At 37.1% G+C, this 24,184-nt stretch overlaps 3 protein-coding genes across 4 annotated transcripts; 1 reads left to right on the top strand and 2 right to left on the bottom strand.

Annotated features, from left to right (window-relative positions):
• Positions 1-220: 220 nt before the first annotated feature.
• On the bottom strand, positions 221-5,706 carry NEK5 (Serine/Threonine kinase catalytic domain protein). Of its 2 annotated transcripts, XM_068485708.2 has the most exons (15): positions 5,402-5,706; positions 5,202-5,270; positions 4,928-5,063; positions 4,524-4,590; positions 3,738-3,803; positions 3,562-3,608; positions 2,969-3,014; positions 2,788-2,868; positions 2,655-2,697; positions 2,497-2,546; positions 2,098-2,179; positions 1,959-2,008; positions 1,812-1,885; positions 1,640-1,691; positions 221-1,560 (listed from the first exon to the last, which is right to left on the bottom strand). In XM_068485708.2, the coding sequence occupies exons 3-15, from the start codon at positions 5,044-5,046 to the stop codon at positions 427-429; spliced, it is 1,911 nt and encodes a 636-aa protein (XP_068341809.2). In that variant the 5' UTR covers positions 5,047-5,063; positions 5,202-5,270; positions 5,402-5,706; the 3' UTR covers positions 221-426. The 2 variants fall into 2 exon arrangements, with proteins under 2 accessions (XP_068341809.2, XP_068341807.2); XM_068485706.2 differs by lacking the exon at positions 5,202-5,270 and having other exon boundaries at positions 5,402-5,704.
• Positions 5,707-16,403: 10,697 nt separating this feature from the next.
• Positions 16,404-19,462, bottom strand: LOC137745774 (chaperone protein dnaJ 6). Its single transcript, XM_068485785.2, has 8 exons — positions 19,106-19,462; positions 18,826-18,924; positions 18,637-18,738; positions 18,316-18,375; positions 18,113-18,219; positions 17,940-18,022; positions 16,959-17,049; positions 16,404-16,861 (listed from the first exon to the last, which is right to left on the bottom strand). The coding sequence occupies exons 1-8, from the start codon at positions 19,244-19,246 to the stop codon at positions 16,660-16,662; spliced, it is 885 nt and encodes a 294-aa protein (XP_068341886.2). The 5' UTR covers positions 19,247-19,462; the 3' UTR covers positions 16,404-16,659.
• Positions 19,463-20,466: 1,004 nt separating this feature from the next.
• LOC137745198 (zinc finger A20 and AN1 domain-containing stress-associated protein 8) lies at positions 20,467-22,410 on the top strand. The gene is made up of 3 exons (XM_068485110.2): positions 20,467-20,606; positions 20,746-20,792; positions 21,584-22,410. The coding sequence occupies exon 3, from the start codon at positions 21,597-21,599 to the stop codon at positions 22,116-22,118; it is 522 nt and encodes a 173-aa protein (XP_068341211.2). The 5' UTR covers positions 20,467-20,606; positions 20,746-20,792; positions 21,584-21,596; the 3' UTR covers positions 22,119-22,410.
• Positions 22,411-24,184: the final 1,774 nt, after the last annotated feature.

The following is a 24,184-nucleotide window of genomic DNA, read 5'->3' on the forward strand; positions in this document are numbered from 1 at the left end:
AATTAAGGATGTTTTTGTATGTATGTGATTAAGATTGTTGAATGTTAATAATCCATTTACATTTATATATATATATATATATATATATATATGTACGTAATATTTACTTACCTGCATTCCCTTGCCTGGATCCTTCAAACCTTTCTTCTCACCTCATTAAGGTTAAAACCTGAAGACAAACTGTACAAGTGAAAAAACATGCAGTATATTTAGACAACAGTAAAAGTTAATCGCATCTATTTTCCAGTAGAGCCAATGTTGGGTAACAATCTGCAAATATGTTATTTCCCACTCTAAATCTTCAACAAATAACACTCTGGTTGACAAACAAATTTAAGTCAATACGATGAAACAAATACTCTTCTTTCTTTTTCTTATTTTCCGGAACAGTTTTGCATAAATTACAAGCAAATTGACCATTAAAACTTAGGACTCTCCATTAGATTTCTGTGCAGACATGAGACTCTTTGTCAACCAGATAGCTGTTTCTCTAGAAGAGACAGCGTCTTCTCCAAATGGTCTTAGCACGCCGGCAAGCTCATCAAGTTTGTCCTGCTTTAGAAGCCGTGCGCATAGCTCAAGCAGAGACTCAAGGGCATCAGCTCTTTGCTGACTTGGATTTTCCCAGTCACTCTTAGAATCATCACTTCCTACTGCCGCTACATCACTTGCTGCTTGATTAATCACACGAGCCTCACCTTTTTCTATCCGCGCAGAGCAATTGTTATTGTCTGCCTTTCCCACCACTTCATGTTTTGCTTTCTGTATGGAGCTTTCATTGTTGTTTTCAGATAACAAGTATTCCACATTACCAACTTCAGTATACACATTGGACCTTTCCTTCTCTAAACAGCAACTGGGTTCCACTTCAGTATCATCAATCGACCCAACTTTTTGGATACCGCTTACACTGGGCACCGCCAATACCCTGCAATTTTCTTCATTAGCCCCCTCTCTTTCTGCTTTAGCTCCTTCAAGAACTTGTTGATTTTCATATGCCATTCCGTCCTCACTGTTCGGAGTCTTGAAATCAACCTCTTTCAATTGTTTGAAATTTGACGCAGTTGTTTCTTCTACTTCTTCATGCTGAGAATTTGATGCGCTCTCTGATGTAACCTCAATGTCAGATTCAGTATTTTCCTTTTGTGCTATACTGGTAGTGTCAGCTTGCTTATCACAAACAGATGCTTCTGAATCAGTCGGCCCATCTTTTGAACCATCAGTGGCATTGGATACTTCCAAAGAACAGCTAGTAGGATCAACTCTCTTGGTTTCAAGCTCTTCTGCACTAGCTGTGAATACAGGGTTATCAATGTTTGTTACATATCTATGCGTCAGATCAGCACTGCTCCCAAATGGTTGGACCTTTTCCACGTGGTTCATTTTTCCAGCCTCTCTCTCTCTGTTGTCTTTGCCACTGCTGCGCTTGCTAGGTGGTGATTTTCTTGGAGTTTTATCTTTTAAGTTGGTTTGTGGACATACAGGAAGAAAAACTGATGATGCATTGCGGCATTGAAGGACGTATGGTTGTAAGTGTGGATGCCTTAATAACTCGGCTGCCTAAAGTAATAGATCATGCGGGTATTAGAGCCAAAAATAAATTTTCTTCAAATATCATGCAAGTGGGAAGTAGACTCACTGTTGGTCTGTGTTCTGGACTTTTCCTGAGCATGCTCTTGATTATTTGTTTCCTATGATCCGAGGCCAATACCATATAAGTCGATACATATCATATTAATTAGAAATATGCAATTGAAATATTCATTTCAAATAGCACCATGGTTTCGATGGTTTTAAAGATAATTACTTACAGTGTGGAAGAATACACAATTGGAAGAGGAGAAATGGTGGATCTGTTAATTTTGTTGATAAGCCCAGCCATGTCCTGTATAATCAAGTCATTCAGAATGGCAGCTCATAAAATCAATGAGGCATCAACATCTCAAGCTTATACTTACAGGTGCTCTAAATGCAGGTTGATGTGCGGCAATCTCAAACATACAGCAACCTGAAAAGCAATAGAAACTACAGTTATAACGGTTCTAAATCATGGTCATGAGCCAGGAAAGTATAATTATAAGAGACTAGAGTTCTTACCAAGCGACCATATGTCAGATTTATAGCCATAAGGTATATCTGCAAGGAGCTCAGGACACATGTAGTTTGGAGTTCCGACAACCTATGTTGAAAATATAGGGATTGAAAATGAACTGACATAAATAAGTAAATTTAGTGATATAGCTGCCAGTACCAGAGGCCAAAAATACTGAGGAATATCCTCTCCAAGATTGGGTGGCCTTGTTGGATAACCCAGTGCTTGGTGGGGAAGGAGAGGTTTGTAAAACTACTCTATGGAAATTTTCATGAATGAAGAGGCGTTCAAAGAAATACTTGGAACTTCCAGCTTGTTTACAGCCACAGGGTTCTAAGAGACAGACTAGAATTGTGTAGGTAGAGGCATAAAGACAATAAAATAATATAAATGCAAGTCCATACCGAAGAAGTAAGATCTTCTGTGTTGAGTAGTTTTGCAAGCCCAAAGTCACCTATAAGGTCCATGCAACATATACATTTTCTTTAAAAACATCAAATACGGAAACCAAACTGAATGAAGAGAAACAGTGCTTCTCTTCACAATCAATATGTATACATACCAAGTCGGATGTCATTGTCCTTTGTAAGGAATACATTTGAGCACTGCAATCATTGAATTTTATGTTATTAACCATCATAGCTATTATACTATTATTCCTCACTGCAACTATGGGTATTATATTAGTATATTACCTTAAGATCCCTATGAAGTACACGATTGGAGTGCAAATAGTCCACAGCTAGCAACAACTGAGTCAGCCATTTGCAGAGCTTCTGCAGGGCAAAACAGAATAACAACATAGAGCAGTTGCTTGCTACCCTTCATACAGGTACATATACAGGACGTGAAGTTTTATCAAATCTAATTGATTACCTCCTCTGGAAAAAATTGTCCTCTGGCCTTCTTTACCATATCAGCCCTGTTAACAGATTAGAAGTTTATCATTCAGTAATCACTGGAAGCATTACAATTGATTTTCTACTTCTTAAGTAATTTAAAAAGGTTTTGACAAAAAGTAGGATAAAAGAAATACTCTCCTAAGGTCCTTAATGAGGTCTTAATTAACATCCACTAGATTAGATATAGGCGGTTGAGGTGAATCCCGGCTGTCCATATCTGATCTAAGGACTCCAAAACAATACTTCACGTAAGGCCCCTATTTATGGACCTTAGAAGAACAGGACTGATCAATACATATACATAGTTTAATATGTTGACTAAGTAACTACAATATTAGATTTCCTCCTATATTTTGTCCAAAAATCATGTGCGTTGTCAATCACTTTCAAGCTTATACTTAGAAGAAACTTGAGGAACAAAATTAAGTATTTAAACTCATTATAGAAGCAAAAAGATGTTAAAATATGACTCTTTTAATTCCTAATTTTGGAAAAAAGAAAACTGCATTATGTCATACCAGCCAAAACATAATTAGAATATCGTTGATGTAAATTGTTGCTACTTACATGTCACCTCCTTCACAATAGCCCGTTACAATGCATATGCAGTCTCCCTGCAGAAAATATAAACTTTTAAGCATGCGCGTGTGAAGTCAAGTTTTGCTACAAGTGCTAAAGACTTATCCGAAAATATACTCTTGAGTCCTATTCAAATATATGAAACTTAAGAATCATGGATTCACCTTGTCCACCCAAGCATCTTTATAATCCACAATATATGGATGATTCAACTTTGCAATTAAATTCATCTGCAGCAGAATAATAGAGATTGCGATTAATTGAGTAGGAAACACATCTTTCAGAGAAAATTACTATGAAATCACAAGATAAAATATCAGAAGAAAACTAATACGGTTCACAGGTGACAAAATATGAGGTAGATATTGAGAACGAAACAAGTGTTATCGACAATCTAAGATGATATTTAGAATCATAGTAACTGGGGATTACAAAACTAGAAGGTTACAATCAAGGATCTATTATAATTATGTGTCCATAATATAATCAATAATGCATCATTTATGAGATACATGTTCTCAATGTCTGTGTGAGCGCATGCTCGTGTATTCTACTTTCATATGAATATTGTTTCACGCCTGCATCTCCCAGTAGATTGTCAAAAAATAGAACTGGGTATTTCTGACAGGACAAAGTGCAGCCAACACATGTAAGTTTCACAACACTGAGATAACCGGAACGACAGTGCTGATATGGACAAACAAATAAGAAAGTTGGGGCTTGTATGTCCTATGTTGACTGCCAAGAAAACAGGTAAGATGATATTTGATGCTACATTTGGTTCCTAAAAGGAAAAATGGTATGGAAAAATGAAAAGCCTCACCCTTTAACAGGAAATATAGCAAATCAAAAAATTGGAACAACTTTTAAAGAACAAATAAAGGACAAATATTTGTAGCCGGCACTCGGTTCTAAATTTATCAATATCTAAAAAGTTTTCAAGAAGCAACCTCTTGGTGAGCTGTGCGTTTGAACTTCTCCGCTTGCTTAGTCAAACGAATCTTTTTCAATACATACCTATTAAACGGAAAATTCAATAATTAAACAAAGTTGGAGAAAGATTGGAGTAAGCAAATTTGAGTTAGACAAAAGTTGTACAATCAAAATATAAAGCATTGGAATCTCAAATATCCCTTCCTCCAAAAATTCATACCCCGGAGATGTGACTTTTGGTAAACGTGTAGGGTTTTCTTATTGAATTCTGTTTTCAATTACAACCCCTATTATCCAGCTATTCAATTTTCTTGCTAAATTATGTCTCTAATTACACAATTATATTGTAGATTACAAGAATTACATTACTAATTACAACTTTCATTTCAAAAGGTAAAAGGTTGGTAGAAAATACTCTTACTTCTTTTTCTGAGTCTTATGAAGAACAAGAAAGGCGGCTCCAAAAGCCCCTCTCCCAATCTGCTCTATTACTTCATAATCCTCCATCTTTGACTTCGTTTCGGCATCGTCAATCTCCATAGCCACCTAATTAACACCTTCAAAAAAACCCAGAAACCCAATTTAAATCAATTGCAGGAACAGAATTCCATACAATAAAAACAGAAAGTACTGCTCCTATAGCAAAACTTGACCCAACATCTACAAACCCAGAAGGGAAAAATTGGAAAAAATACCAAATTCAATGAAATTTTGCTCAAAGTTAGTGTCTTTGAGTCTTGGGGGTGCTGAATTTCCCAAAAAAACTAGAGAGAGATATATAAAAGAATAAAAAGCTACAACATTCAGCAATAATAATAAGCAAAAAAAAACTCAAAGTAAAAGCAACAAGAGAACTGAAATGATGAAAGGGAGAGGGGGGAGTGCGATGACTTACCAAAAAAATTAGAGAGAGAGAGAAGGGGTGGAGGGGCAGTCACAACTCAAGTAAAGCAGCAAATTAATACTTAATTAGAAGTTGATTATCTACCAAAGAGAAAGTTGGGGAAGAGAAAGAGAGAGGTTTGGGAAGGCAAAAGGTAAAGTGACAGGTACTGTGAAATGAAGACTACAGAGAAAAAGCAAAAGCTTTCTTTGCTTGCATTTTCAGACTCATTCTCTCGCCCTCTCACCAGAGAATGTTTTCCAGCGCGTAGTTGTGATGTCACTTTCCTTCCAACTCTATATCCATTTGTTTTCTGGACCATTTTTTAATAAACTGTCATAATATAAATTTTGAAATTATATTTAAAGTGGAACATATTAACCATATTTTTCAACTATGTTATAATATTGTACATGCTTGTGTTCCGGATAGACATAAAAATTTCTTCCACTCCTAAAGAAACTTCATGGTTCCACCCTTTACATTTAACGATTTTTATCAATACGACATCAATTAGAGCCCGTTTATCTCCTAAATCTTCATTTCAAGAACATCTTTATACCAAGTCACTTAAATTCAAAATCGTTAGTCATTGAAGTAAATGACGGTTCACTGTGACGATCTTAATTATTAACAAAATTGTATATTTATTTGATACATATGAATGACTAAGAATGGTTTGGATTATGAGATCTATATAAGAAAAATCGTTAAATGAAAATATATGGAACGGCAAGGGTTGGGATGCAAGTATTATTATTAATTTTTATTTAAATGAGATTGTATAAGTGAAGGATTGGTCTAAAGCACAAAGTTGTCATTCACGATTTAATATTGACTCGCTATTCATGAATGTCGAGCATAATACCTTTCATTTGCAATCGTAGTTGGCTCATTTTTTTAGAATTTTATTTGGGATTTTCTGTGGGTGCACAATTTGTGCTGGTCCTCTTAGTCCTTGTGATTCCATTTAAAATTATTCTCTTAGCTAGTTATCCTTTTTTAAAGGTGCTAATTATTCTTTTAATAGCTCATTAGTTGTCTCCGTGATACTTTTTAGAACTTCAAGAAATTTGGAAAATAGAAATATTGCGAGTAAGTTACCCAGATGTTGAAGTTGACCTTGGGCTTGTTCATTGTCTATGGTTGCAGGTGGCAACAAAAGTACTATGCTGCCTGGCAGTTGGTGATGGAGCAAGTTCTTGATTGGTAAAGTCGTACCAAAACAACAACAACGACAATGACAACAGCAAAAAATACTCATTTCTTAGAGCATTTTCATCCATTTGGCCGATGAGAAATGTTAAGGAAACTTTTTTAAAGTGGAACATTTTATAGATTCTGTCATCTCACATTTTAACGTCAATTCTCGTGTCAGCATTATAAAATATTGTACAAAAAATATAAGGTTGCATAGAGTCTATGGAGAGTCCTACTAAAAAGGTCTCCTTAACATTTATCTTGATGAATCTAAGTTTTGGGGAAAAGTTGTGGCATTTACTATTCATTTAAATAATAACTCTCATAACAATTACAGTTCATAATAATTCGGTGATTGAAATTAATTTGGAAAAGATTGTTATGATTAAGCTACTTTTCACCCATTGTGAATAGTAACTATCATGGATTTGGACTCAAAGCTAGAATGGACAAGGCTGGTGCTAATGCTACATCAGCCATGACTTGCCAAAATGTGTGAAGATGAATGTTGGATTGGATTTGGGATCTAGCCATGACATAAAAACATAGGTGGAAATGATCTTAGAGCATCTTTTAGCAGTGCTTTTTTGCTGAAGATTGCAAAAGAGGTTGGTGCAGGATATTACTCGTGATGCTGTTATGGTGGTTCTACATGAAAAATTGTTATCTTTTTGTTGGTCAGATGTGAGTATTTGTGATGGTTGAGGAATTCTATCATATTCATGATGAGTTTGTAAGTGTGAATTTGTATGGTGTTTCTTTTGGTGTGTATGGCCTCTTGATTATGTTTGGCATGCATGTTTTATATTCGTCCTTGATGGTTTCTTAATAAATTCATATTACCTTAAAAAAATATTTGATTTCTTGATCAGCAACATCAAAAGAGCCTTCTATCACTGATTTGTTAAATGCTTCCAAATAATTTTTTAAACGTCCTATGAACTTATACGCATTTTTTAATAAAAAAACTAGTATTAAAATTTTTTATTTTTAAAATAGAGGGAGAGAATGTGACAGTCCGTCCCGAATTATGGAATATTTTATTTTCGATAGCGTGAAATGATTTTTATACCCTTGGACACTAAATGGTGTTATGTGACATGCACTTTGGTTGTGGACCAAATATGTTAAGTTCTAATTGTTTGGACCCAATTAGATTTTTAGTTTTCTTTGTTTTTGGTTTATGACCCAAGCTAGGACCACACACACACACACCTAAACCAACCCGTGGACCCTCTCTCTCTTCCCTCTCGGATTTCATCCATTCTCCGTACAACTATACGGACAACTCTCAAACTAACCCTTGCATGCACAGATCGACGTCGAGGAGGTTGTTTTTGTGTTCCTTGTAAGCCCAGGAGCTCATCCATATAGTTAGTTCACTGTGCACATGGCTACGTCACCCTCACATGACGGCTAGCATGCCTCGATCTAGGTCGGGGTGTGTCAGAAAGAAGAGAATGAGAGAGAACGTGAGAGTGGGGAGAGAGGTTTATTTTTTATCTTTTTTATTTTTTATTTTTCAAAATTTGAGATGTTAAAAATTACATGTAGATGATGTTTAAACCAAAAATATCAAAAATTTGTTTTGTAAAATTACGTTATTGCCCTTAACTTTTTTGTTGTGATAGAAGACTAAATAATCTTTTCATTATCTTTTGATTGACAAAGAAAATTTGATTAATATGTAGTTTAGATTAACAAAAAACTCCTTGCCAAAAAAAAAATTATTCAAAAGCAACTTTTTTATCGGGCATATTTTTATTACTAAGGACACTTATTTTTTTATTAAAAATATTTTCTTTTAATTCGTAGTCCTCGTGAAGTGTGACTTTTTTTTTTTTTTTTTTTTTTTTTTTTTTTTTTTGGTCTTCATCGAATAAAACATGTCCTTAATAATAAGTAATGTTGTCCTAGTGTTTTTCGAAGAAACAAAGTTTTGTGGGAAACTTTTTATTAGTTCTCCCATTATATAATTTGTCATATAACCTAAAATTTTAAATGGTTTGTCATATTAATAAACTGGAATCATAAATTTATCATCTCACTCTAATTTCATTAAGTTTTCTATCAAAAAATTTGGACATTTCAACTCTTGTTTTTTTTAAACATAGTTGACCATGTTGAATTCTCAAGTATTGCAATCAGTTAAACTCCATGTTTGTGAGCCTAATGTATTTTTTTAGTAATTCACCACAAGGTTTTGAAACAAATGTGACATATTTTTTTACTAGCCAAAATCACTAGGTTCGTACCAAAGAAAATTAGAGAACTTACAAGACAAAGGTTAAAAGTCTAAAATTGTTGCAGTCATATTTGAAATAGGAATGTGATTGTGTAAATCCTAATGTATCTAGGGATATCTTTTATATTCCTTTTACTAGCCTAATTTCTATTAGAGTTGTAATCCTAAAAGGGTAAGAATTTTACCTATCATACTACTATAAATAAAGGCACAATGGGGTGATATAACACACACCTCACAGTTAAATCTTTCTCTTCTCTCTCTTACTACCGCCGGCCTCCCTCTCTCTATTCCCTTAGAATAGCTCAATCAAATAAGCCTGCAACACGTTATTAGCACGCTCTTGCCAAAAGCTAAGGAACTGAAGGATCGTACGAGGAGGCTATCTTCTACCAAATTCAAAGACTTTTATTTGTTTTCTGCCAATCAGGTACGCTTAAAATAAAGGAAGATATTTGAAACGTCCACGAAGTATGAAAACATTCCCCATGATGCATGAACCCCTCTATGTTTATATTTTTCTTCCGATATATATATATATTGTATATGTTTCATATATCTATCAATATATATATATATATATATATATATATGTTTCATGCATTACGCAATTATATTGCTATGTGGAATTTGTGAGTCAAAGCATATAAATAATTAGAAGCAATTTGGGTTTTTCAAACCCTAGAAAATTCAAATAAAAAAAAAACAAAACAGGGATTTTTTTGCAGCACCGCCGCACCACAGTGACACCATGGTCGACCACCACGCTGGCCCGAAGCCTAGCCGCGTAGGGAAACGGTGTCGTATTGACACCTGGACAAGGCACATAACCCTTTGGGCTCGCTGCCCTATTGGAAACCAATCAGGCTTCGGCCTGGGTTGCATAACCTATTGGCCTGAAGCCCCAGTCCAACTCGAGCCCATAACCCACAAGCCTTTGACTTGTTGGGCTTGCTACCACCCCGGCCCATATGTACTGTAGCTAGCCTTGCAGGTTAGGCTTGTCCCACAGCCCAAAGACCCAGCCCTAGCTTCGGTTGGGCCTCGTGTGTGCTTACCCACAAGCTAGCTTCGGCGTGCACCCTTTGGCCCAAAAACTCCAGCAGTTTGCTACTGGGCTACCCAGTTCCTTGGCTCGTGGCCTGCAGCCAAACCCGAGGCCCAAAAGCCTCTAAAGCTTTGCTACTCACGGCACCCAAGCCCAAATGCTATTGGGCTATGGTTTTTCGAATCCAATGCTAATTTTTGGCATTTAAATAATTTTAACCTAAATGTTATTATTATTTTTGCTTCCATGATTTATCCCGTCCTGATCTATTACATTAATTAAAAGTGACCGGCAGTCCATTAATCTGATAATTAATCCAAAATTATTGACCTAAATATCACTTTTGGACATTATCGATTTAATAATTTATTTGTATACTTTGAACTGTTGACATCCTTTCGTAGTCCCGAAGCTCTCACACTTTAGTTCCCGAAAAAACTCAAATCCACTACACTTAAATCAGCATATTGCATTTTGTGTTCTTGTAGGAACCTCTCCTTTATGAACTAATCATCCATAAAACTAAATTGAATCTGTAGTTTCATATTTAGTGCCTTTGAAACCCGAAGCTTTCATTCAAAACTTACCACATGAAACTTGTAGTTTTCATGCATAAATTAAACCAATACATGTATATAGAACCCGAATGTTCTACAATTTATGTCTATGGATTACCATATGACTAACCACGTTTTGTACCCTCCGTTTTAGGGACATGTCGAACTTGAACAAGCTCGATTTCACCGCTCTGGAAGTATCTGGAAGAAACTACCTGAAGTGGGTTCAAGAAGTGAAGCTTCATCTTACTGCAAAGGGTATTACAGCCGCCATCGAGGCACCTACCAACGAAAAACTTGTTGACGAAGCTCAGAAAGCTATTGCAATACTCTTCATTCAAAAGCACATCCATGATGCTCTGCAGACTAAGTACCTCGCTAAGGAGGACCCACACACCCTCTGACTTGCTCTAGCTGACCGTTTCGATCACTAGAAAAACATCTACTTACCTGAAGCAAGACATGACTGGCAGTATCTTTGCTTCCAAGACTTTAAGTTCGTGAATGAATACAACTCTAAAGTTTGTAGAATCCGATCATTGCTACAATTCTGTAAAATGGAACTAACTGAATCAGATCTTCTTGAGAAGACCTATTCGACCTTCCATGCCACCAATATTATCCTGCAGCAATAATATAGAGCATAGAAATTCACCAAATTTTCGAATTTGATCTCTGTTTTACTTATCGCTAAAAAGCAAAACCAGCTTTTGATGAAGAATCATCAAGCTCAACCCACTGGCTTGAATGTTGTGCTTGAAGCACATGCGACCAATTCTAGCAGCCACAAACAATGCAAGAATCATCATGGCCGTGGCAATAGGCGACAAGCCCCACCATGGGCCCAAGGTCAACAAAATCAAGGTCCACCCATGGGAGGAAATGTGACCCATAAGCGACAACCCCCTACCCCCAAGGCCCCAAACTTCAAGAATAAGGGAAAAGCTACCATTCAATCGGTTTCCACTGAAATAGACATGTGCCACCATTGTGGATCAAAGGATCATTAGTCACGTGTATGCCGAGCTACCCCCGAGGCTATTGTCAAGTATCATTCCCGTCGTAAGTCTAACTTTGCACGTATGGAACATCCGGAAGATGTTACTACATCTATAAAGATATCAGATTTTCAGGAGGCATCAACTCCTATGGATGAATAAATTTTTAGACATGTTTATTAGGGTGTTTTACCCCATAATGGCCAAACCCACTAGGAATGGCCGCACCCCCCCTATTTTTCTAGGTTTATGGTTTAATTTTGGACAATTTTTCTAAGTATTTGGAATAATTTTTTTTGGCTTTGGTTTGTTTTGAACTATGGATTGTTATTTTATGGATATTATTTCTCAAAATGGTTAATTGAATGAATGGAATTATATTTATGCATACGACCAATTCAATCCATTTATTTCAAGGTATATGTCTAGTGGGGAAGTTAGTTGTCTAACTGATAGTGCAACCACGCACACCATATTGCGTGAGTGACACTATTTTACTAACTTTGTACCTATGAAAGCACCTCTGACAACTCTATCAGGCTCATCCAACCTAATTGAGGGATACATAAAGGCTCGTATCATGTTGTCCAATGGTACTATCTTAACCATTAAAGAAGCCCTCTATTCTCCACGTTCCGGAAGAACGTTGCTAAGTTTTAGAGATATTTGAGATAATCAATATCATATTGAAACCACTAAAGATAATGGATCTGAATTTCTTTGTATCAATTCTTACGAATATGGCCAGAAGCGTATTTACGAGAAGTTGGAACGTGTCCCGAGTAGGTTGTACATAACAACCATTCGCGGCATAAAAGCCCACCATGTGGTCGACCCCATGCCTAAGTTCCAAAGCACTTTGTTGCTTTGGCATGACCATATGGGACATCCCGGATGTGACATGATGCGATGTATCCTCAAATCATCACATGGGCATCATTTACCTCTCTACGTTGGATTCCCACCATGCAAAGCGTTTTCTTTAGAGAAGTTGAATACTCGACCCTCGATTACAAAGATTATTCACAAACCTCTTAAGTTTCTTTAGAGGATTCAAGGGGATATTTATAGACATATCTAACCAACATGCAGACCATTTAGATACTTTATGGTGTTGGTTGATGCATCGACACGATGGTCACATGTTTGCCTATTGTCTACACGCAACACTGCATTTGCAAAACTCCTAGCACAAATTATTAAGCTAAAGGCTCACCACCCTAATTATTCGATCATGTCAATTCGACTAGATAACGCTGGAGAGTTTACGTCACAGACTTTTGACGATTATTGCATGTTAGTAAGGATTGATGTGGAACATCATGTACCCTATGTTCACACCCAAAATGGCTTGGCAAAAGCTTTCATAAAATGCCTTCAATTGATAGCTCAGACTTTGGTTATGCGAACCAAAATGCCGGTATTTGCCTGGGGCTATGCAATATTGCACGCAGCTATGCTGGTTCTCCTGAGGCCCACCGCTACCCAACCTTATTCACAATTACAATTGGTTACTGGATATGAACCTGACGTCTCGCATTTACGTGTACATGCTCCCACTATGTCTCATTTAGATCCCCGCACTGCCCAGTCTGAAATTGAGGTGCGATGAATTATAAATCTTCAAAGTATTGCTTAGAGCATGCCAAATGCTTTTAATGATCTAGCTAAGGCGACAAGATCACATATACATGCTGCAAACACACTTGCAAGGATAGATGTACCTCGCATAAGTCACAATCCCGCCTGGAATGGTTGGACCGTCCCCGAAGGTGGGGAGGCCGCACCTTCCACGCAGCCCGATACATTAATGGCTAGCCTTGGTTCAAAGGTTTCACAACCCTGAAGCATGGCAGACCCCTTGGTTCAAAGGATTCACAACCCCAAAAGAGGAAATTGGTACCAACTAGTGACCCTAGTTTGAATCTGACCATCGCTCACTTATATGTTCCAACGCATGAGGTTATTCTAGATTACGGTGATGTCTTAGACGAGACAACTGGACGTCTCAAGAATCGTGAGATTTCGATCCACTACGCAGTACTAGATGAGGTTTGGAATTGGAATGAGATGATCATCGAAGATGCATTTGCATACACTGTAGCTACTGACACCATGCTTAGCGATGACATTGAACCATGTTTCGTTGACAAATGCCGACGTAGAATAGATTGGTCAAACTGAAAATAAGCAATCTAGGTTGAACTCGATTCGCTTACGAAATGTAAGGTGTTTGGACCTATAATTCCTACTTCACTACATGTGAAGCCAATGTGCTACAAGTGAGTTTTCGTGAGGAAGTGTAATGAGAAGAATGAAATAATGCGATACAAAGCACGCCTCGTAGCGCAAAGCTTCTCTCAATGCCCTGTGATTTATTACAAGGAGACGTATTCCTTTGTAATGGATGTTATAATGTTCTGCTACCTAATAAGTTTGGTAGTTTCTGAAAAACTGAATATGTAGCTTATGGACGTGATAACCACATATCTCTATGGGGATCTAGATACGGAAATCTATATGAAAATTCTAGAAGGACTTCCATTGACTGGTTCAAATAGTTCTAGACCATGGAACACTCTCTCTATTAGATTGAAGAAATCACTCTACAAATTGAAACAATCCGGGCGGATGTGATAGAACCATCTGAGTGAATATTAGACAAGTCAGTGTTATGTGAACAACGAATTATGCCCATGTGTGTTCATAAAGAAGTTATATTCCAAATTTGCGATCGTTGCAGTTTATGTCGACGACATGAACCTCATCGGAACTCCCGCATAGCTTGAGGAAATTGCCGCGCACTTGAAATCGAAATTTGAGATGAAAGATCTTGGGAAAACTTGATATTGCCTCGTCCTGAAGATCGAGCACTGTTCGGATGGAATCCTAGTACATCAATCAAATTACACCCAAAAGGTGTTACGGCGTTTTAATGAGGATAAGGTGAAACCTTCGAGTACACCTATGGTCGTTAAGACTTTAGATGCTAAACAAGATCCCTTCCATCCAAAGGAGGATGAGGAAGAGATTTTGGAACTTAAAGTTCCATACCTAAGTACAATTGGGGCTATATTGTACATGGCTCAATGCACTAGACCCGACATCTTCTTTGTTGTTAATCTTTTGGCTAGATACAACAATGCTCCCACAAACAGGCATTGGAATGGTGTCAAAGACATTTTCCGCTGCCTCAAGGGTACAACCGATATGAGCTTATTCTATACCTGCAAATCTTCGAAAGTTGCCGCCCCCTTCGGTCCTCGGATTGATTCCCACCTTGTTGGTTACACAAATGCTAGATATTTGTCTGACCCACATAGGGCACGTTTTCAAACCGGTTGTCTTTACATTTGGAGACACTTATATATCTTGGAGGTCTACCAAGCAAACGTTAGTTGCAACTTCTTCGAACCATGCTGAGATTCTCGCCCTACATGAAGCATCGTGTGAGTGCTTTTGGTTGAGAGCAGTTATGAAACATATTTGAAGCATTAATGGTTTTACTTCCATCATTGACCTTCTTACGACAATCTTTGAAGACAATGCAGCATGTATCGAGCAGTTAAAGATGGGATACATCAAAAGAGACAACACCAAGCACATAGCACCAAAGTTTTTTTTATTTTCACCAGCAAAAACAGCATCAGAACATTGAAGTCAAGCAAATTCGTTCCCAATACAACCTGGCCGATCTCTTCACCAAGTCATTACTTAAGTCTACTTTTTAGAAGCTCGTCCAAGGAATTGATATACGTAAATTATCTGAATTGAATTGCTTGTAGTTCTCTTATTTGGAAGTTATGTCTAACTCAGGGGGAGTATCCTGAAGCATATTCACTTGATCTTAATGTACTATTTTTCCGATAATTAGGAACATTTTTCCCACTAGGTTTTTGCTACCTAACGAGGTTTTAACGAAGCACCCATCCTGGGATGGTCATACTCCGTTGAGTTCACTACTTTCGTCCTGTTTGACGTTTGTTTTTTACATTATGCATACTTCTCACTTTTCTCCTTAGTCTATTGGTTTTTTTTCCCACCTTGGGTTTTACCATAGCGAGGTTTTGTGAGTTTTACTACCCATGCATATTTTCTTAAATTTGAGACTCACATTTGCTCATTGTGCTGCCGACTTCATCAATTATTCTACCTCATCTGAAGATCTGATGCGATGTTTGTTTGAGTATTTATACACTCAAGGATGAGTGTTACAATCATATTTGGAATAGGAATGTGATTGTGTAAATCCTAGTGTATCTAGGGATATCTTTTATATTCCTTTTAGTAGTCTAATTTCTATTAGAGTTGTAATCCTAAAAGGGTAAGGATTTTATCTATCCTGCCACTATAACTAAAGGCACAATGGGATGATACCACACACACCTCACAATTAAATCTCTATCTTCTCTTTCTCACTACCGCCGGCCTCCCTCTCTCTATTCCCTTAGAATAGCTCAGTTAAATAGGTCTACAACAAAAATCAATTTATTCGCCCACTCTTTAGTATAAATGTATCTTCATATAAAATCACATAACTTATTTTGAATGAAAAACTTGAGATTTTAAAATAAGATGACAAATTAATAATTTAAAAAAATTAATATGAATTTTTTTTTTTAAATGTATAAATTATTAACCCGATTTGCCTCATAAATTTTAGTTTGTCTCACTTTGCTCATCAAAATATCATTTAAATTTTTATTTATCTACAATGGCTGAACAAGAGTATCAATGGCCCACAAAGTTCCTTTTTTTTTTATTTTTTCTTTCAAATGAAAAAGATCGATTAGTTACGATGGTTTGAACATATGAAACGAAGGTCTACTCACGTTCAAGTTAGAAGATGCGATTACGGGACAGAGGTTCAAGGCCGAAGGAATAAAGCAAGACCTAGGACTTTGGATGAGACTCTAAGAAAATACTTAAAGTACTTGGATCTAACGGAAGACGTGACACAGAACCGAGCGCAATGACATTATAAGATTCATATAACCGACCCCACTTAGTAGTAAAAAGCTTTGTTGTTGAAAAAGATCGATTAGTTAGGTCACAAGCACATTAGCGTCGGCCAACTGCATCTAAAACCATGAATAGAAGTAGAACTCGCACACAATTTTGCAGGTACATTTAAATACATAAAACGAAAGGCCCTACAGTGTTTGCAATGTGCACATTATCTGTCAACTAGAGTAAATTTCTCGCTCTGGCAGCTCGAGTTACTAGCGCTTTGATTTTGTGGACGACCTTTTTCTTTCAAGTTTTTTCTGTGTAGCTTCAAATTCTTCTTCCGTGGGTTCTGAAGCACCAGAGTTCCCGCCGTATCTGGAAACTAGAGAAGAGAACATACAATCAAATTGGTTTTTCCTCTCACTGCGGCGCTGAGATATGATTGCATACTGATCTTCTGTCTGTTTCTTTGCCCTGTAAGAGATAAGATTTAAGTATATAGGTTTTTAATTTCTTGATTGAGCTAAAAATAAGTATAAGCAAGTAAATAAACTCGTTGGAAAGTACTTACTTGTTCTTCCGCCTTAAAGGGCTAGTAGGAGGTTTTGTTTCCGATACTTTCTTTGCCCATTTTAGGTAGCCTTTGGTTGATTTCAGTTCTCCTGTGAGAGAGAATAAAAGAGAGGGAGGGTGTGAACAACATAAAAGAGCACACACTCAAATTGGAGACAATTCTATACGCCAAGAATGATGCATCAATTGTGTCAATGTTACTTAAATTTGAAAGTTTACTTGTGTGACTTAACAAATGCACCAATAACATAGCACGACTACAGTGGTTTAACACGTTAAACAACTATTGATAGATATGCCAATTAGAAAGGGTAGCTTAATTGACGAGCAAGCGTAATTAGAAAATATAACTTATAAGATAGCATGTGACTTTACTCCAGACAATTAGAACAAGGCTCTAATGTTGTTGCATAGATGATCATTCATCAAACCAAAAATCTTAACCAGTGTAGAAGATAGAATCCAGCAACTGATAAGGTCCCTCAAAGGAGTTCAAAGGGCCAAATGACTTGATATTCGTAGTTAATCTTATCACCTACAATCAATGGGGGACATGGTTTGCAAGGCTGGTCTGAGCTCAGAAAAGATCGACATTCCCAGTTAATCTTATCACCTAATAAGATTGACACGTAAGTTTGAGGTACGACGATGGGAAAATCCTTTCTTTTTTCATGTAAGATAGAAAAAAAAATTCCATTGGATAGAAGGATTTAAAACAATGAATTTAAATTTGGACAAGACGCTCAGATTTGTTAGAACCATGAAGTGCCAAATATATAAATCTATGAAATGACTAGATATACTGTAACAACTGAATTTGAAATGATGAGGTTCAATGAATCATTTGAAATCCATGCACTCCTTCAGTCACGTAAATTAAATAGACATTGTAAACATTATATTCATGTACGTAAACTAAAAACCTGAACCAAAGTCTCAGAAATTTCACTATGAAACTGGAGCTTAAAAACATACACACCTGCAGCTATTGCCTCATCAAGAACATCCTTGAAACGGTGTGAATCGAGTTTAGGATCTGAACAAATCATTGAACAGAACACTCTGCAAGGAAAATAACTGTAAGGTAAGGATCAAACACAAACAGGAAGCCAAAAGACAAATGATAAACGCCACTAACATCAAAGCTAATACCTGTTCATATTCCCCTTGCACTGGCTATACAGCTCAATCAAATCTTTCTTCTCAGAATCAGACCCTCTATAGTTTGCTTCAAACTCTTCAATATCAGCTTCAGTGACCTGCGATGGATGTGGATGTTGTCAGAAATACGCCAAAAGCACAAATGACATTGTGCTATATCAAACGACAATATGAAAAGATGAAAACATCGCAACCTTTTTATATATGACGCGGAAATATTCATGCAGATTCTGAACAACATCACCAGCAAGGTCCTGCTCATGAAAATGCAACCAAAATAAGCAACGCTTGATGAATAAGGCAACATTTGATTTCCCAAAGTATCTAAAACCCTCAACATTGATCTTCCAAAGCAGTTGCCCAAGTACGAAGATTGCATTAATTCTAAACAAAAACAATCACCCCGACATACTTACTTGTCATTTCTAGTAAAGAATCCTACTTATCACACTAAACAGCGGAATGCATTAAAGTGAATTAATCAAAAAACAAAGAAAATAACATCACGCACTGACATCATCGTCAAGGCAACCCGTCTCATCATAGAGCGCTCGTTTCTCCTCATCCCCGAGAATCGATATCACCTTTTGCAATTGCTGGAACTTCTCTTTAGCTTCCTACAGAACAATATCAAAATTTACACTTACAGAAACACCACAATTCACAGAAGAAGAAAAAACACAATTTTTAACAAGCTTTCTCACCTCATCACCGGGATTCTTATCCGGATGCAATCGCAACGCTAACTTATGATACGCCTTCTTTATTTCCTGCTGAGTAGCGCTTCTCTCCACACCAAGAACCTACAAAACAAACAAACCCTAATCCATAAAAAAAAACCCCAATTTTCAAAATTAGGGCAAAAAAGACACTCTGAAATCAAAATTTCCCGCTTAATCATCAAATTCAGACGCTAATCGGATCACATCCAGAAAAATTAAAATTTCGAACGGATTTAAAAAATTTCGAACGGATTTAACGCACCTCATAGAGGCTTTTCTCATTGGTGGAAGTTGGGGGGTCGGGATCTTCGTCGCTGTGTTCCTGCTGTTCGTCTTCTTCTTCGACTTGTGGTGGGGGTTGCTGCTTCTGCTCAGAAACCCCAGCTTTCTTTCTCTTCCCCATTTTCTTCGAATCGGGAGCTTTGAAATTTGGGGAAAGATTTTTTAGTGACCAGTGAGGGCTTGTATTTATATGTAAATTTTTGGAGCTTCGATTTGTTCCCGCCAATTAGCGCTCCAATTTACCCTTTTCCCGCCGCGCTGGGCCGCTACAGTGGAGGAATTGCGTCGGACCGGTCATGAGTTTTTAAATTCCCGGTCGAAATTTCAAATGGTGCCCTTTACTAAATAGACATTTTTTTTATACATATTAATTCATGTTAGAATTAAGGATCTGAAATCCTTTAATCTTTTAGTGTTATTTTAAATTGGTCTTAATTTTACTCCAAATATTTCAAATAAATACTTATCTATTGAAAATATGACATTCGTTAAGACCCAACTAATGATATTCAAAACACAACAATTGGATATATTATGTTCAATATTAATATTAGTTGATTCAAAATCTGAATTTTAAGCATAAATTACATAATCTGGAACCCAATGATCAAACGTTTATCGAATTGAATAAAATATGGACGCATATTGAAATTCATTGGGAGGGCAATCTCCACAAAACAGGAGTTAAAAATTCAGATAAGGTTTTAAGGAGCTTGTTTTTGCTCATGTGATTTCTTTATTTATCTATTCTCAACTCATAAAACTTCCAATTTATGGGTGGTGACCGCATTATAACAGTTGAATGATGTTTTAAAAGATAAACGGTTCAAATCTTTAAAATACATTACCGAATGAGCTCCTTAAAAAGATGTGTCAAAATTATATAAAATGTGGTATCACGGATCCGTTTCCTATGTATACACACAACAAAGAATTGGGGATTCGAGATAAGACACTCAATGAGCCAATCATAATAGTCTGATATTGAACTCGTCTTCTGTAAAGGTGGGAGTAGGGGGTGGCGTTGGTGCTGATGTCTGAGGTAAAATGGTGGTAGTAGAGATGACAATAGTGTCGCGGACAACAATGTGGTTATTACCACATGATCTGGACCAATTTGCCTCTTCCAAACCAAAGCCCAACCCAACAAGACTATGTGTCCGTCCAGCCCAGCCCAAACTCCAAATCCCCGAACAGTTCACAGTCCGACTCGGACCTGTACAGTGAAATGGCAACACCGCAATTATGTGGTCGTCGAAGGGCGGTTACATCGCTACCACCGACTTGGTGGAAAGCGTTCGTTGGCAACACGGAAAGGTGAAATAAAGAGTCCCCACGAGAAGCCACCAAGCCAAAAAACCCAGCACTACCAATTATCTCTTTCCCCTTTTTATTTTTTATTTATTTTTTATGTTCCGCCCTACATATTTATTTTTATTTTTCCAATAATTAATATCAAAGCAATAATCTCCTCGATCAGGGTATGAAACTCATCCCCCACTCTCTCTGCCTTTTTATTTTTTAATTTTATTTTCCGGTATTTGTTTGATTTTGTTATTAATTTATTGTTTTTTGAAATTTGAAATTTGAAATTTTTTGAAATTTTGAAACGAGGAGCAGGAATTGCCTGGTTGGATTTTCGACTCGGATCGGCCGGAACCAAACAGGTTAGAGTTTGATTTTGTGTATGAATTTTCGGATTGGGAATTGTATGAGTCAATTTTTTGTACTTGTAAATGCAAGCTCCCGAATTCCGTAGTTTTTTCAATTTTTTTTGGTCAATTATGTGTGTAGGGTTTCATTCGTCTGGAATTGAAAACGTTTACGGTTTAAAGTTTGGATTTTTTGTTGTCTGACTCGGATTGTTCGTTTATTATCGGAGTTTTTGAAGATTTTGGCATGTATAGAGGAATTTGTAGGAGTTTATGGGTTATTTGTATAGGTTTGAACTGAGCTTGTTCGGATTCTATCGGATTTTGGTCAAGTTCACGACGTTATAGGGCAAATTTTGATGTTTTGTTGGTTTTCTGCATATGTTAGAGTTAAGTGGCTTGAATTGTAAGCGTTGGCCTGGATAGTTCACATCGGGGCATTCGATTTGTATGACAGAGCAAGTGAAATTGAAGTTTTACCCATGTTGAAAATCTGAAAAGTTTGGCGGAAGGAGATAATTAGCCCGAATCATATACTACTTGCATGATTCGATGTGTTTAAGTCCATATGAGTTCTATTTTTGTCTTTGGTTTTTTGGTACTTGTGGTATGGCATCTGTAACATTGCTTTTATGTAATTCACTCTGCTGGGCGTTTGGTTATTTGGTAGCTCCAAGTTTGTAGTTATAGAATTTGGCCTCTATTTTGCATGTGTATGGTGGTTTGATATTTTTGCAGTGGGTGAATAGGCCATTGGGTTAAGACTTGTCTTGTGATGTTTAAACGGTGAGGTTTTCTTGGTGCAGATAAGTAGAAAAGATGGAATCTCATGATGAAACTGGATGCCAAGCTCCAGACCGCCCTATCCTTTGTGTTAATAACTGTGGATTCTTTGGAAGGGCTGCGACAATGAACATGTGTTCCAAGTGTTACAAGGACACGCTCTTAAAGCAGGAGCAAGCCAATTTGGCTGCATCATCCATTGACAGCATTGTGAATGGCAGCAGCAGCAGCAACATCGTCATTGACCCAGTTGTTGCAAGTGCTGTTAATGTGCAAGCTGTACGAGTGGAGACAAGTGTTGTTTCAACAGAAGCATATATTGAATCATCCCCAAGCATGAAGACTGAGATGAAAGAAAATAAGGGACCAAGCAGATGCACTACTTGCCGAAAGCGCGTTGGTTTAACTGGCTTCAATTGCAAATGTGGAAACACCTTCTGTGCAAGTCATCGTTATTCTGATAAACATGACTGTCCTTTTGATTATAGGACTGCTGGTCAGGATGCTATTGCAAAAGCCAATCCTATCGTGAAGGCAGACAAACTTGACAAAATCTAGGAGTCGCGGGCGGAAGTGAAGATCAATCTATTCGAGGACGATGATTCTCTTTCTTGGCTTCTTGTCTGTATGGTAAAATTGCTTAAGGTCATGATAATGAGGGCATCATTTAAGTGAAGTCTATTCCTTGTTGGTGAAATATTTCTAAGCTGGCTCCACTGTCTAAGTCGTTATTATTGTTGGTTTGATGGACGTCTTTGGAGTTATTTTAATGTGTTCTATGCTTGGTATGCATTTCTTTGTCGCAGTACAATTATGCTATGTAATGCAATGCAACTAAAATTTCCTTAAATTGTTTGTTCCACATTTTCACAATGTATATCTGTGCTCAGTTTAGATTTGAAATTATAAATCATGGTGTTAATACACTTTTATTATGCTCATATGGTTGGGGGCTTATTGTGTGGGTAATTGGCAGTGAATTCCCGCTTAGGTCTTGTTTGGTATCTTTTATCTTCCCAATTTTCTTTATGGTAGTGTTTATGTACATGTTGGGTTGAAACTTGGAACCACTCCCGTCACGCAATTTTGGTTAACTAACTCATGCTATGGTCAAGTAATAATGAGTAGAAGGCTCTTAGTTGACCTGTTCCTCTGTATATTCTCACTGCCTGGGCCCTAGGGTTATGGTTTCACACAGACGTACAAGTGTCAAGTTTTTTCTTTTGGTGGTTTTCTCATCAGGAGTGCTTAAGTGCTATCATATATTCTTTGTTAATTGTTTTTTGTTTTTGTTTCTTACTCTTGTCTTGCAAACTCTCTTCCATCATATTGATAGGTAGTTTCTGCTTGATTCTTTTCGTAAGTTTTAAAACTTTTGTGTACTTCGTTTATATTGCAGCAGTTTCTGCTTGATTCTTTTTGTGCATGCATCTTATTGATCTTCGGCTCTGTTGGGTGTCTCCAAGTTTAAGGTTATCCGTTATGTGATTGCTAGGTACAAGGTCAAGGTTAGGTTATTCTAGTTCCAGATAAGTGGAGAATTTTTTATTGTCATGATCTTCATTTCTTAGTTTTATTTGGAACTTTTGGGATCCGAACTTTGAAGTGATGATTGGCAGAAGCGTGAGACAGAAATATATTCATTGCTTGATATATACTAGTATTGATTTACAGAAAGAAAAATGCGGTGGTCATAGATATTGGTAGGTGCTGAATTTATTTGTGCTTGTTAGCTTTTTAATGACTGTATAAGGCTCACAGTTTTTGTATAGCTAAAGGGGGAAGGGAACAGCGCATCACTCACTGCATTTGTGACTGCCATGAATCCTCTGGTGTTGGATGTCAATTTGCATCCGGCGGCGGATCATGGTCACTAGTTAACACCATGTTGAGCAGATAATGCTTGGCGTTTCCATTTGCTTCGAGGATGGTATGTTTATCTGTGTTAAATGTTATGAATTCAGTAGTGTGGAACTCTTTCAGGGTTTTAAGCTTTGGTGGGAAGCGGCGGAGTTTTTCGGTTTCATATTTGACGTCCTCTTCCACCATAAATAGCTTTGTAAGCAGCGGACTGGTAGGTTATATATTGATGATGGGTTGAGGGATTTGTGAAGATTGAATTCATTTGGGTGTTTGTAGTTAGGAACTCGAATTTTGTATTTTGTTCCAGGTTCTTTTTTGATATGTTTGAGTAAAGGATTTCCAAGCCCTTAAGAATCGAGATCAAGTTATCAAGTAGTTTGCTACAAAATGTTAAAGAGGGGATTAGAAATGTCCTTCACGAACGTTGCAAAGCCATGTGGGAGGGATTTTGCAACCGAGTTTTTGTGCTATTGGCATCGGTATCCAACAATCGCTTGTCATGTGTTTAATAAGTGCGTTGTTCAATGAACAGTTGTTTTGTGGTGAGATAGTGACATGAGAGAATGTCAATGTCCTTGTTTTTGGGACCGGTACACGCCCATCTCGTTCTTCATGTTTTTGTGAATAGTAATGTTGTAACCTAAAATTAATCGCATTGTTAAAATTGGAGCAACTTTTATAAAGGCCTGAGTAATGCTAAACTCGGAGGATAAACATCGGTCAATTTAACGATATATATGACATGGGTACCTGTTGCGGTG

Source organism: Pyrus communis, chromosome 12, assembly GCF_041283825.1.
Source record: "Pyrus communis isolate YQ-2024b chromosome 12, ASM4128382v1, whole genome shotgun sequence".
NCBI classification, from domain to species: Eukaryota; Viridiplantae; Streptophyta; class Magnoliopsida; order Rosales; family Rosaceae; genus Pyrus; species Pyrus communis.

Bases quoted from the DNA above. Each gene is read 5' to 3' on its own strand.
- LOC137745774 (XM_068485785.2), bottom strand. From the start codon at position 19,246: ATGGGGAAGAGAAAGAAAGCTGGGGTTTCTGAGCAGAAGCAGCAACCC. The intron at 18,220-18,315 runs GTTGCGATGTTT...CATCCATCGCAG, and splicing joins TCCGCGTCATATATAAAAAG to GTCACTGAAGCTGATATTGA. The intron at 18,023-18,112 runs GTATTAGCTTTG...TTTTCCTTGCAG, and splicing joins TGCAAGGGGAATATGAACAG to AGTGTTCTGTTCAATGATTT.
- LOC137745198 (XM_068485110.2), top strand. From the start codon at position 21,597: ATGGAATCTCATGATGAAACTGGATGCCAAGCTCCAGACCGCCCTATC.
- NEK5 (XM_068485708.2), bottom strand. From the start codon at position 5,046: ATGGAGATTGACGATGCCGAAACGAAGTCAAAGATGGAGGATTATGAA. The intron at 2,180-2,496 runs GTATGGACTTGC...TTTTCAACATAG, and splicing joins CAGAAGATCTTACTTCTTCG to GTTGTCGGAACTCCAAACTA. The intron at 1,886-1,958 runs GTAAGTATAAGC...TTGATTATACAG, and splicing joins AACCTGCATTTAGAGCACCT to GACATGGCTGGGCTTATCAA.